This window comes from Chlamydotis macqueenii, chromosome 10 (assembly GCF_036417535.1).
Source record: "Chlamydotis macqueenii isolate bChlMac1 chromosome 10, bChlMac1.mat, whole genome shotgun sequence".
NCBI lineage: Eukaryota > Metazoa > Chordata > Aves > Otidiformes > Otididae > Chlamydotis > Chlamydotis macqueenii.
In genome coordinates this window covers 15214495-15228215 of record NC_141565.1, presented here as the reverse complement: position 1 = coordinate 15228215, position 13721 = coordinate 15214495, and the positions used below count along the sequence as shown (strand labels likewise).

Genomic DNA, 13721 nt, shown 5'->3' with positions numbered 1-13721 from the left:
CAAAACTGTTCTCCAGCATCTTTTGTGTCACGAGGTTTTGATTAGAGACAGAAGGTTAATGCCAACACGGATAGGAGGCATCTCAGTCCCTTGTTCTGAACGGTGACCTGGAAGGGTGAAATCCATCTCTCTCCAGAAGCCCGGCACACTGTTGGTACGTTATTGAATCCCTGTCCTGGGGCTGGCTGTGGCATTTCAGCAGTGTACAGGCAGTTGGCCAGCTCTCTGCACCCAAAGGAAGAGAGAGAAGAGTCTGAGTGGTTTATCACTGATTTTTATTATGCATTGTAGCCACACTGTGCTCTCACTGTGCAATGAGAATTGCTGAGGCATTGCACATTTTTTCTTTCAAACTTCTTTTGACTTGTTGTCCATTCACCTGGAGAAGGTTCGACCTGTGAGGTGCAACTCTTCAGTCTACTTTGGATGTTCAACAGAAAATTAAATTGCACCGCTTACTGAAGAAATGCGTTAATTTACTGAAAACCGATAGGTTTTGCAATTAAAACATGCCCCTTTTTTACACTCATGGACATCCAGGCAGACTCACTAATGAGAACCCAGAAAATAATGCTCAGAGCATGGAAAATGTTCAAGAAGCATTACAACAGAAGTACTGTGTCTAGTAAGTGAGATTTGTCTTACCCGTAAGAGAGAAGCAAACCAGCGCAGGCAGAAATGCACCAGAAAGCGTGTGCCCACGTCTGTAATCTGTGACAGTGAGAGGGCTCTGTCATTGTCTCATCTCTCCCATCAGATGTCTCCTAGCTCCCGTTCCCTTCCACTGGATGACTGATGACAAATGCCAGAGACAATGGCGTTCACCTATTTTTAACTTGTCTTTTCTCTCTCTATGTATACATATGTGTATATGTATATATGTATTTTAACTCCTTGAGGTCATACATATATACATGTGTATCCATGTGTAAAATATACAATAATAGGTGTGTGTGGCTAGAAAGCACACTTTTTTCCCCCCTTTACGTTGTGTTTTAAGCAAAGCAGGTAAGTAGATGGTAAATAAAGGAGATGTTACCATCTTGAAGGAGATTTTCAAAGTATGGTGTTACTGCTCCCACTGCAGCAAGGTCCTGCTCACCGAAGCTAGGGAGGAGGAGGTTGAGAGGATCCTGACATAGGTTAGAGACTTACGGAGCTAAAATTTGACTTTTCCAGCAAAAGGGGAACTGTGACTGGTTTGGGCATATTTTTTTTCCACAAATGATCACATGCTTTTTTTTTGTAATTTCTTTTAAAAATAGCAATTTTTTTTTCTGTTTTCATGGAAGCAGGTTTTTATTGCAGGACTTTGAAGTGTTTATGTTGGGATTTGTTGCAGAAGATATTCTTTGGCCTCCCCTCTTTTCCCTCCCCCTAAAATGCCCAGTGCTGTTGGTCCTTTGTCACAATTGCTCTTTGCCCGCAGACGTGTGGGCAGTATCTGATGGGGACACAGCGTGGCAGGCTCTTGGCAGGGAGAGGCACAGCCAGAGAAACCATATCAGAGCAAGGACAGCCCGGCGCCCTCCTTGAAAAGCGCAAAGGAGCGCTGCTCATTTTAAGAGGACCTTCCACAGCCCCATTGCTCGGCATCTGCTCGTTTCCCACCTGTGCTGTGGGGAGAAGGTTTGAGCAGGCATCGGGAGCAGACCTGAGTCTTGACGTTTTCAGTTCCCATGTGGTTTTGCAGCATTTCAGCACTAACCAATGCAGGACTCCCAGATGTCCAGCCGTGCACTTGGTTGGACACCAGCACCAAATGTGAGAGAAAGAGCTGAAGATCATTGCCATGCATGTTCAGCCCTCTGGGCTCCCTCACCTCAATTTCGGCTTTTCCGGAGTAACAGCTCTGCAAACGCCAGGGCCACCATCGCCACTGCCCCTGAGTTTTCCAGGCACCCCAGGGCAGGTGTTGTTGCACCTGCTGGCTTCCTCCTTGTGCGTGGGGCCTGGGGGTGGTTTGCAGACGAAGGAGCCCGATGAAGCCACCTTGCCCCCACGCCGTGACCACAGGGATGCTGTAACCTGCTGACATTACTGCTCCAGGCATGGCGTTTGCCCAGCCTGCCCCTGGGTGCATCAAAGCTGTGCCTTCACGGCACAGCCCACTTCATCCACATCTTCATCGCCATGGCAGGACAGGCCTGGTACTAAGATTAATTTGAGTGTTATTCAATTATTTTTGTTGTTTTACATCTTGGATGTGCTGTGGGCACAGAACACCTAGTGCCACATCCAACCTATGTATGTCTTAACACCAGCTTTATGTCAACTTATGCAATAATAGCAGAGCAATGTCAGTCTGCTTTGTATTTTGGGGGAATGAAGGAGTGGAAATAGTCCCAAAAACCCACTGCCAATATCACTGGCAGCTGAGAAGTCAGGCCAAAATAGGAAGAATCAAAGGGGTCCATGGCAGTAACCTGCTCTGGGGACACTGCTCCCTCTCCACGGCCAAGTGAACCAGCAGCTGGAGTTGTGCTCTGCACATCAGCGCAGTTCTTCATCAGTGAATCAAAACTGAGCCCTGAGAAAGTGAAAGTCCGTTCTACTTATTCATGTCTGGTAAAATCTGCAAAAAAATTACCCCTCCCTGACTGGCAATTCCTCTTCAAACTGATTCATCTATTCCCAATCTTTTCCGTTTCATCTCCAGGCTCGTGCCTATGCTAGAGGTTTCTTTTTCTTGCAAAGTGCCGGAAAGCTGTTTCTTAGATCTTTTAAGTCACTGAGTAATTTCCTATCACTTCAAAATGACAGCACATGGTCCTAACGACAGCACTTCTCATATTGCATGTTCCCAGCCAGAAGTGATTACTAAACACGCATGCATGCGTTTGCAGCATTCACATCTGAGCCATGTATGATGTGAATGTCACGTCAGAGAGCCCGTACAGTGAATTTTAAGGACCCATGTGCATGAGAATGAATTACTTCACTGATATTTTTTCGTTTTCAAGTTTAGATATATTTTTTCCTGCCTCTGTGAAAATATAGGCTTGCCGTAGATTTTTTTTTTTTTTTTTTTTATATCTTGGCATGTTGATAATAGAGCTTTGTAATTGGTTTCCTAATCAGTAGCTTTCTGAAGGTGGTAGCATTTTTCTCTGGATGGGTATAGCCAACCATGTAAAATGAACAGTGCTGTAATAACTTTCACTGGTGATACTTGAAATATTTCTAAAGAAGAGTATGAGTGATTTAGGACAGATTTTAATATCTTAGGCTTCTAGTTTTTCAAGACAAATAGAAGGAGTGAATCCAAATAAAATTTAAACTGTTGAAAAACATAGCAGGAAACCCACAAGCACAGTGAAGAAACTCCCAAAATTCTATACTTTAGAATAAGAATTAGTTGATTTTTCTGATAATTAGCATGATGAATGAAGTCATTTATTGTAAATTGAACAGATGAAGCCTTCTCTGCGGTGTTACAGCTGCGTGCCTTTACGATGGAGCTCTGAATAGATCCTCTACAAGAAACCTTTGTATTAAAATAGCAGTGCCTAATTCCTGTGATTAGCACTGTCTGTGCAGGCTAGCACTCTAAAGCACTGTTCTCTTTACAATAAAGGTAGTTTCCATGGGATGCACTTTTTTTTTTTTTTTTGAGATATGTGGCCTAACATCTTTCCCTGTGCTTTATGAGAACTAACATACTTCTTTATTATCTTTTTCTACCAACTCTGAAGGCCTTTGCTTGGTGGTCAGACTTAATGGTTGAGCACGCGGAGACCTTCCTGTCACTGTTTGCAGTGGATATGGATGCTGCGTTAGAGGTGCAACCCCCAGACACCTGGGACAGCTTTCCACTCTTTCAGCTTCTAAACGATTCCCTCCGTAGTGACTGTATGTATTGTATTTTGATCATTTATTTCTTTTTCAGTGGGCAGCTCAGGTTACTGACAATACTTTCAGCCTCTCCATACTGCACAGAGAACTGAGATGGGTAGAGATGTACATACTCTTTTAGCATCAGCTTGATTTTGTTCCATTTCCACTAGAAAAAAAAAGCACACAGACACCCCTTAAATCAAATGCCTCTGTCGAAGGTGAGAAGTTGAACTTCTGTTTTGCTTCATCTTCTCACATCTCTTGGTAATGGCTGCCTGATAAGCAGGGAATTAGGTACTCTATCTCACTGTCATTAAATGTGTGTGTTGTTTTATATGTGTGTACTGCATTTATTTAACATGGAGTAAAACAGTCCCTGCTTTAAAATATTTTATTGAAGGGAGGAAGATATTAAAGTAAATGGAAGCAGGAGTAGTTCAGAAAAAATACTGCTTTGTGAAACAAAGTTATTCCCCAAAGCACACAAGCCCGTGCCTTCAAAGCCCTTGGGGACTGGGCACTCTGCCGGGTGGTCCTGCCGCTCCCTGGGGACCTGGTGGCGGAATTGATGTTGCCATCAGTTAGGTCCCAGGCCAGGGGCTCAGTTAGCTCTCTAAGACCACACGAAAAAGCCAGAGACTCATCCTCAGAGAGCAATTTCCAACATCATGGTAGTGAGTAACCAAAGAAGAAACAATTCTCCTGCCTGCTAAATGTTTGCCGTGCGGTATTTCTTACAACCGTTTTATTCACAGGAAGTAGTAATGTACTTGTAAGTTTGACATTAATGGAAAATGTCTGTTTATTCATTTGGAGTAAGAAGCCATTCCTGCTGTCTTTGTCGTGAACACTGGTGCCTGATGCCAGCTCCTGTTATGTTCTTGAAGTTTCCTGTTCGCTGACAAATTCATTGTGTAATGAAGTGCCACGTTGTGGTTTGTTACAGAGTTTTTAGTAACAGTAGTGTCTTACTATACTTTTATTTATCTATTCTAGATAATTTGTGCAATGGAAAATTCCACAAACACCTCCAAGACCTGTTTGCTCCACTTGTTGTTAGATATGTCGATCTGATGGAGTCCTCAATTGCACAGTCAATTCACAGGGGCTTTGAGCGGGAGTCATGGGAGCCAGTAAAGTAAGGAAACCTCCTTTGATACAATCGGAATTTGGGTGCAAATGGATGGAGATTCATACAGAGATGAATTAGCAAACAGTAGACTGGACATGCAGAAAGTGCTTTAGATTTTCTAGTTTAATGCTAAAAATAGAAGGCCTTATCTCTTCAGGGTTTTCAAGTTAATGAGGGAAATGGTATTTGCTTTTTGAAATGCATTGCTGCCTCAGTTTGAACCGTGTGCCTTTGGACATGGAAGCGTGAAAATGTGAAAACCTTCTTAGCTGCCACGGCTTTTTGGATCCTATTCTAAAAGGCCTTTTCCAGTGCTGCTTTTGAACTCAAATAGCTTCTTTTCAGAACAAAAAAACTTTGCTTCACTGTGTTCAGTCCGGCCCTATAACCTGTGTGAGTCATTGCTGTGCTTATTCTTCCCAGTACTCATTTTTTCCACCCACTCCGTGGAGGGACAGTGCAGCGTTGTGCTTCTCACACCAGCCCCGCGGCTGACCGCTGCACGTGTCCCCGCGTCCCAGGACGGCTCTGCCGCGTCCCAACTCCTTTGCCTGTAGGATTAGGTGTGCAGAAACCATAGTGAAACGCAGGCGAGATGATTCAAGCAGAATCAATTATTAAATATGGAGAACTAGGAATTTACCAGCAAGAAATGGGTAGCCCGAGAGAAACTCAAAAATTGAACTCAAGAGCTGATGAATGATAAAAATGTGGCATGTGCTTTGGATTACTGTTGTTATTTCACAGGTTTTGAAGCATTGCTGAACCCTGTCATGCTTGCTCTAAAAAGCCAAGTCAGATCCTACGAAGGAAAAGAACTGACTTTTCCTTCTAATAAAGGTATTGAAAGAGAAAGATCGACACTTTGCAAACAGCATGAGTCTGCCGGTGCCCCAGACAGGGGATTGGGACCAGGTGACCTCTGGAGAGACTATTTTCCCTGGTTTTTTTTGTGATTCTCTAGGCAAAGTTAAATGGCAGTGCAGTCTCAGAGGTTGCTGTATAAAAGAACGTGTGGTCTTTCAGGGCTTTTCACACCAAATATGTTCCATTTACAAGGAAAAAAGATTTTGTTCAGCAGCCAGCCTCCCATATGCAACCTGGAGTCTGAGCACCCAGGTTTTTTCCTTTCTTTCTTGTGCATTCTCAGCATCCATAAGGATTCTGCCTGCCAAATCGCAGGCCTTTTCTTGACACCTGATCATCCCCTCTGTTTTGAGTGGGGTTAAGTGGCTGGCATTCAGGATTCTCTCTCACTTTCCATTTGCTGTCTTTGGTCTGCAGGCTAACAGGATTAAAAATCTTAAAAAATCTTGTTTCAAATAAGCAGATGTGACCCAGAAAACATACAAGAAATAGATCTTTCGAGTAGGAGAATGCCATTTTTACAGCCACTCCTTCAAGCAGAATTGCACTCCGAAGTTAGCATTAACTTTAGTTTCATGGCTCTGCTTATAGTAATGAATATGTTTGTATTTCCTTGTCTGTTATGAAACAGAGGCAGTTAACTCTGTGTACCTGTCCTCCTCAGTCAATAAGCAATTTGTTCTGCTTTTTTCTTTTGTCAGAAGATGACATCATTTTGGCTTTTAATGACTTTAGTGGCTTAACTGTAGATGTCCATAAGTACTTGGCTGTGGTCCTTGCCTGTCAAAAATGCTTTGTCCCTGGCTATACCATCATCTATCATTTTCAAGTTATATTTGGTAGTTATAAAAGATCTTTTCTTAGTTCCCTTGTAATGGTTACTGGCTTCCAGAGTTTTAGTTAACAGAGTGCTTTCAGCATTGCAGTTTCAAGTAAAAGCCCAGGATAGACTATCTGTCTTACAGACTTGGGTGTTTAAAAGATTTCTTCCAAAAGAAGAAATCTTCCAAAAGGGATGCTTTCCACAAGAAGCTTCTGCCCATGCACTCTGGGGTGTTTTTTTCACTAGTTGTTATTTTATTCTTGTGCCTCGCACACAAAAGCGCGAGTTACAAATGCTGGTTTAACGCGATGTGACCCCGTGAAGGCAGGTACCAGCGAACAGGCAGAGGGTGGCACACACAGTGTAAGGGAAAAGAGGGGTGTCGTTCCTAGGATCTTATGACAGTTCAGATGTGCTGTTCAGAACTAAATGTTGAGGCATCTTCATCTTTTGCCTCCTGGGCAGACCACCTGCTCCTCACTGTCTGATCGACAGTGAACTTGCAGAAAAACTCAGGTCAGAGACTTACTTTGTTTGATTTGCCCTCTTGCCTTCCTCCTCGACATGTCCATACTGCAGCACCATTGAATTTTTGGCCGTTGATTCTCAAATAGTTTGGACCAGCCGATTCCCATCCAAGTCTCTTCCAGTGAGCTTACTGTTGTCCTGCTTTGGATCTCTACGGTGAATTTTGAGAAGGAAGTCTCGTTATCTCCTGTTAACCAATAAATTATTCCACAATGTAGAGTCTTTTGAAAGGATTTCTTTATGCTCGTGCTTGCAATCAAGGCTGAAATATGTAGCCCTCCATAACCTGACCAGATGGCAGTTTGCAAGCATGTATTTCTTCTATTTTCATTGCTGAGTACTCTGCACCTTATGCTACAAGGAGTTAGGTATAGAAATCACAAACGGTGAGAGAGATACTGTTAAGTATTGAAAACACCGGCGGGGGGAGGGGGGGGGGGAAGTATCGATGTCATGTGCTCATGAGGGCTCTGTAATCTGCCTCTGCAGAGCTGCTGAATTTGCAGGGGGTCCGTGCCCTATAGCTAGAGCAGCTGGTGTGCTTGTGTGAATCCACGCAGAGAAATGTGGAACACTTGTCCTTCGCACAGTCATCCAAATACGGAGGATACAGAGTAGGTCTGTTCTCTGGTGAGTTGAGAGGTCTTGGAAAAGTAGGGTTTGCAATGGTTTTTTTTTTTTATGCTAGCTTCTCAGAGAACGCTGATTTATCTCGCAGCCAGCAGACACATACGTGTGTGTGTGTGTGCGTCTCTGTGTGTGTGTGTCTGTGTTGGAAGATCTTTTTGAGCAAATGCTAAAGCCGGTGCAGTGACAACCAATTTCAATCGCTTGACTAGGACATTACTCATTGACCTATGGCTGTCTCTACCACACTGTAGTCCTGGCTTTAGCGTCTATCAATTGCTCACTAACCTTTTGCAAATTATTTATAAATGTATCATTAATATAAATGTAAGAAACTGAACAGTATGATTATACTAATCATTTTATAAGATTGTGCTGCTACAAAATACTAGTGAAAAAAAAATTTCCCCTTAAAAGAAGCACCATTATAGTGAAAATGAGTGTTTTTGTTACTATTCTGTTACTATTCAGTCAGAGGAAGAGCACAGATTTGACTGCCTACTTCACTATCAAGCTCTTTGCTTCACATCAAGGCTTTTGTGAAAAGATTTGCTCTTGAGCATTTGCTCAGCCTAGGCAGTAAGGTTTGTAAGCATTTACAGTGATGGAAGAGACAGGCGTTGGCATCTTCCATCACTAAATCATTTCAGGCATCCCGTAGGAACTGAGCATTTAGGTATGGACAAGGCTCTTATATAGCTCTATTCTGAAACCAGGAGACAACTCAGTAAAAATACGGTGATTTTTCCACCCTCCTTACAGTACTAGGGCAGCTCTGCAGCAGCAGCCCCTGTGCAATTGTACTTGTTTCCTGTGACCGCTGCTACGGTACAGTGCAAGCATTGGGATGTTGTCCAGGGATATGTTGCCAGTCTGTTTGCAGGGAGAGTTTCCCAGCAGACAGTCCAGGTGAAAGCCATTTACACAGCTACCAGACGCAAACAGGGGTGAATCAGAAGAAGCCAAGAAAACAAGCAGTACAGCTCCAGAGAACGCGTCTTTTATCAAACATATCAATTCTGAAGCCGAGTCGTCTTAAATCAGACAGCCCTCATCTTGTTGATGCAAATGCCCACATTCCCTGCCTGATGGCTGAGGTTATATTTAGCCATCTATATTAAATAGGCATGGCTGGCTTCTAGAAACAGTTTCTCATCTTGGACCTGTAGTTTTATGGTCTGAGCAACTGCAGGCTAGAACATTTGTTGGTAATATTAATCATTTTTTACAGGTCTCGCTGCAACTGTTAGTCAGATAATTAGATTGGTTGAACCTGCAAAACTGTGCATGTCAATTCAGGAGAATATTTTTAAAATTAGTTACTGTATGTTAACATAATATACGCCATTATTTTGCTGTTTTGTTTTGTTTTAAGAGTACTAACTTATTCTTGCAACATATCCTTGCATCAGCAAAATAATGTGTTGTATAAAAGAAATATGTTTCCGTGTGAGTATAGTATACTGTTTACTCTAGAAGTCATATTTTATTAATACAGTGTTTTTATTAATATAACACTGTCACTTCTTGAATTTTAATATTAAAACCAAAGGTCCTCTGATTTATGTATTTACCATCTGGCTAAGTTATTTAAGTTGCTTTTCCTTATACATTTATATGTTGTCCACCTCTTGCTATTTCTTTATTTATTCCATATCAGCATCTAACCACATGCACTGCCATTTCTGAAGATTTGACGCTCTCTCAATCACTATGGAGTCTGTGTCTCATTCAATAATCCTATCATGTTAATAGCAGATATTGTATGAATGGAAACAATGGACAGTGTTGTTACGTTGGTAAATTCTCATATCTGCTTACTGCCTAACAAAGAGAACAAGCAGATAGTGTGAAGTCAGAGCTACTGAGAATCATAGAAACAAAAGAAAACAAGAACATACTTTTTTCGCTAGAAAAATACTTTGAACTGTGGTTTTCCTCCCCAACAAGGGATTTTACTCAAAAAGGGAGAATGAGGATAAAGTCTATTCCCTAAGACTTGCCAGCAGTGACAAGCTGAGCTCTTGCAGAGATTCCATTATTTTGTTTCTGATATGTAAAACTTGTAGTAAGAAATGGAGTTCAAAATACGACTCAAGGAAGTTGCTAAGATTTTAATATGCCTTGAAAGACGTAGTGTATAATTGGGTTGTTTTCCATGACTCCAAATAATGCCACCTGTACAGCAACTAATTGAATCTAGGGGAATGGGAGAGACCTCCTAAAGTGGCATGTCCTGGTGTGGTCGCTAAGAGTAGGCAAGTTTGGATGCTGAAGGTGCATCCGTGCACATCAATGGAAAAGTTTTCAGTAGCTTCAGCAGTGCAGGATGAAGCTGCAGTCCTGAAATCCATACTCCATTTTCACTGAGCCCAAATAATGATCCGGTGAAAATAGTGTCAAAGCATCTCGTTTTGTTTCTCGAGTGGGACTGTAAGCCATCTATGGATTGTGTCTAAGTGTGCCATACAGTATTACTAGATCAAGGCAGAAACAAGATAAATTGCATAAAATTTAACTGTGGTGAGATACTCACTAAAACAGAATTAGACCAGTTTTAACATCTAGAGACGGTAAAATGCGTCAGGGTGTTTTGCAGACTTTGGACATGCAGTGCTGTTACACTGCATGTAGCTTCAGGAGAGTTTGTTGCACTAAATTAATACACTGGCCCACTTGTAAAAGATCTCTATTTGCATAACAGTTGCATGACTGAAAATATTTATTGAATGCATGATGCCCAAGTACACATGCTTGATAAATTAACCTTTTAATGTCTTAAACGCCCCATGGCCCATTTCCAACCAAGAAACATTCACCTACCCATTCTGGAGTTGCTAAGTGCAGTTCACTCAAGTGGACCTGTAGAGCTGGGCAGCCTCTGGGCCCATTTTCTCCGCACCCAGGAACGCAAGGCCAGTATCAGGGCATGAGTCTTCACTGAGGAAGAACCTCACAGTTCGCCATTTCATTGCTCCGAATTAGAACATCTTTGTTATTTGTAGAGTATAAAATAAACAGAGAGGTTTTGGAGTGAAGCCCCAACTCCCGAATTTGGTGGCAAGACAAGCTCTTATGGATTTCTGCAGGGTCGGCATGTCAAACTCTGGTTTTTATTTTGAATCCCAATTTTCTAGTAGATCTCGTAGTTTAGCTCTTTCATCCCACCTGACTGAGTGTGTAAGAACTGAGGCCCACTTCCTCACGAGAGAGATTTTTCAGAGGAAAGGCTGCTCTCTGCACTCTGAAATGGTATCAGGACTTGATGGTGGAGTTACCTTTTGTGGGTGTTTGAGAACTCTGTTGATTTACTGCTTTGTGATTCTCCTTCTTTTCATTCTGCTTTTTTTTTTTTAAGTAACTTGCTTTTTATCGCAGACTGCAAACCCAGCACACTAAAGCTTCCATGCTCATGCTTCTTTCCGAAATGTTTTGCTTTGGTTTTTTAACTGTCGTCGTGCTGTGAACTTTGCAGATTTGTTTATGAGTGTCACGTGCTTCTGCTACATCTGCATTGTCACTGTTATGGTATTTTTTCTTTCTGTCTGTTTCTTCCACAGGAGTTTAACAAGTAATCTGCCCAATGTGAATCTACCAAATGTGAATCTCCCTAAAGTACCAAATCTACCAGTTAACATCCCACTAGGCATCCCACAAATGCCTAGCTTTTCTGCACCGTCATGGATGGCTGCTATTTATGATTCTGAGTGTGTATTCAGTTCAAATTAGATCTCATTTAAATTTAAAGTAATCTTGGCATGGATATGTATTGTTTGTTTCTGTGCATTATATAAAACTTTAAAGAGTGATACGGTTAATTAGATGTTTTCTGAATGAGACACTAGTGAATTTCTGGCATATGTATTTTGAGGTTTTTTGTATAAATCTTGAAAATTTGTCTTACTCCCACTGAGAGTTTGAGCAAGTATCTTGCTTTACAAAATAGCTGTCAACAATGGGACACGGTCGGAACAACATACGAACCACAGAACATACAATGTGACATTATGTGTCTCAGCAAAGAGTTTTGTCCAAAAGAATTTCAATGCCAGTCAACCAATTTCTGTGGACCAGATGTAGATCTAAAAGTGAATTTTATTTAATTCAAGCTCCACATTTCCCAGATAATTTTTGTCTTGATCTGATGAAACAGTTTAACAAAGAGGAACACCCTGCAATGGTTTTTATTCATGTTGGAGTTGGCCCCAGAGAGCAGTTAAAGCTCCATGGCCATCATTACAGCCTGAATAATGCCGTGACCAACTAAAGAAAGATATTTTCAATGTAAGCTTTAGATTATGGCCTGGAAAATCAGGCATGGTGTCAAAGCAGTTGATCTGTAGGAGCCTCACGTTCTGCTTCCAGCTCCCTGTCCAAGCATCCCAGGGTGCACGGGTGGAGCTTGGGGGGGACATACCACAGATCCTGAGCACAGATTAGGCCAGTTCTCTTCTTATAGCAGATTTCCCTTTAAAGTTCCAGTGGTGGAAGGTGGTACACAGTGGGCTCAACCAAAATCTCAGTGTGTGAGGTAGCTCACCTCCCAAGATGTCCTAGCAGAGGAACTGAGATCTTGACAGTTCTTCATCTAAATTTGTAGAGGGTTATTTAGGGTTGGCATCTCAACCAGCACTGCACGGATGTGTTACTTTTTCCCTACCTTCTCACTTAAAAGATAAAAATGAAAAAGCCCCCCAAACTACCCCATCACTGTTACTGAAACACCCTCGATTACATCTACACCTGGAGTCCACCAAAATGCCTCTGCCATTAGCCTCGCGCAGGCTGTATTGCAGAGCAGCTGTAATGACCCAGAAGTAAAACAAACACTGCTGTTTGATTTTTTTTTAATACATTTTAAGAACTTTTTAAATATTAGCATGGTCGTTTATGTATCAAAGCTATACAACTCATATTCATGCTAAGATAGCTCTATTAAAGGCTAGCTTAGGCAGTTGTCTGTAAAGAGTTCTTGAAAGTTTTAATCTTTCTCTGTGCATGCTTTGTGGTATTGCCCTTGAAAAGATAAGAATCATGTCATGACAGAAAATTGGATAATCCCTCTGAAAACGCTTGAGCATCAATGGTGTACTGCAAGCTGCCTGCGTGATTAGAGTAACTGCAGTGCTCACAAGTGAAATATTAACATTGCATCTTGGAAATGAATATACTGTATTGTTTACTTGCATGGAACCCTAATCAAAAGTGAGAAAAAGACCAAGAATAACACTTTTAAAATTTTGAAACCAAATGGATGTCATAATGTTGCTGTAGTAAATATTGATTATAGTATTTGTATGTATTTAATTATTCAAAACATAAATTCATGCCGTTCCAAAACTAGATTTAGACTGTTAAAGCTTATTTATACCCAAGCACGGGTTTGAACCAGGCAAAACTAAAAACTGGTGGTAGATGAACTCTTGAGACTGTTGTACAAACTGGTCCCCTGATTAAGGGGAATACCTGATTCTTTATCTTTTCATCTCCCTGGTTTCCTCTTACTCACCCTTCCCCTCCATCAAGGACATGTCACCTGTTGCTTAGTGTCAGATACGTTTCTCCTACAACCGAGATGATTCATCCTTTATCTCGTTAACTCCGTTAGCAGAGGACCCCGCAGGACCCCTCTGGCATGTTGGACCGATGGTTCTCACCTCGCAGTAGCCGTGTGTGCATTAGCTCCGATCTCCTCTAGCATTAACTCAATGCAGCTGGCATCTGTCACAATAGAAACACTCTCCCTCATCTGTTTCTATAGATGATGTCAGCACGAGTGGTAATGCATGGTGTGTTAAATATCTTCTAAATTTCCGTGTTAGCATTAGTGGTATGCGAGGAGGGGGTTGAAACTCTTGAAGCTCCCTTGGTAATCGTCCTGGAAAAAAGTGAGGGAGAAGGAGAGAG

General features: G+C 41.8%; 1 protein-coding gene across 10 annotated transcripts in view; it reads left to right on the top strand.

Moving 5' to 3' along the window:
* Positions 1–13721, top strand: part of CADPS (calcium dependent secretion activator) — a 212558-nt gene that overhangs the window by 157216 nt on the left and 41621 nt on the right. For 5 of the 10 annotated variants that reach the window (XM_086755861.1, XM_086755860.1, XM_086755859.1 and 2 more), the window contains 3 exons: positions 3696–3852; positions 4834–4975; positions 11375–11521. In XM_086755861.1, coding sequence (XP_086611987.1) covers positions 3696–3852; positions 4834–4975; positions 11375–11521 — 446 coding nt within the window. The remainder of the gene's footprint in view (positions 1–3695; positions 3853–4833; positions 4976–11374; positions 11522–13721) is intronic. The other 5 variants (XM_086755865.1, XM_086755864.1, XM_086755863.1 and 2 more) reach the window with 1 other exon arrangement.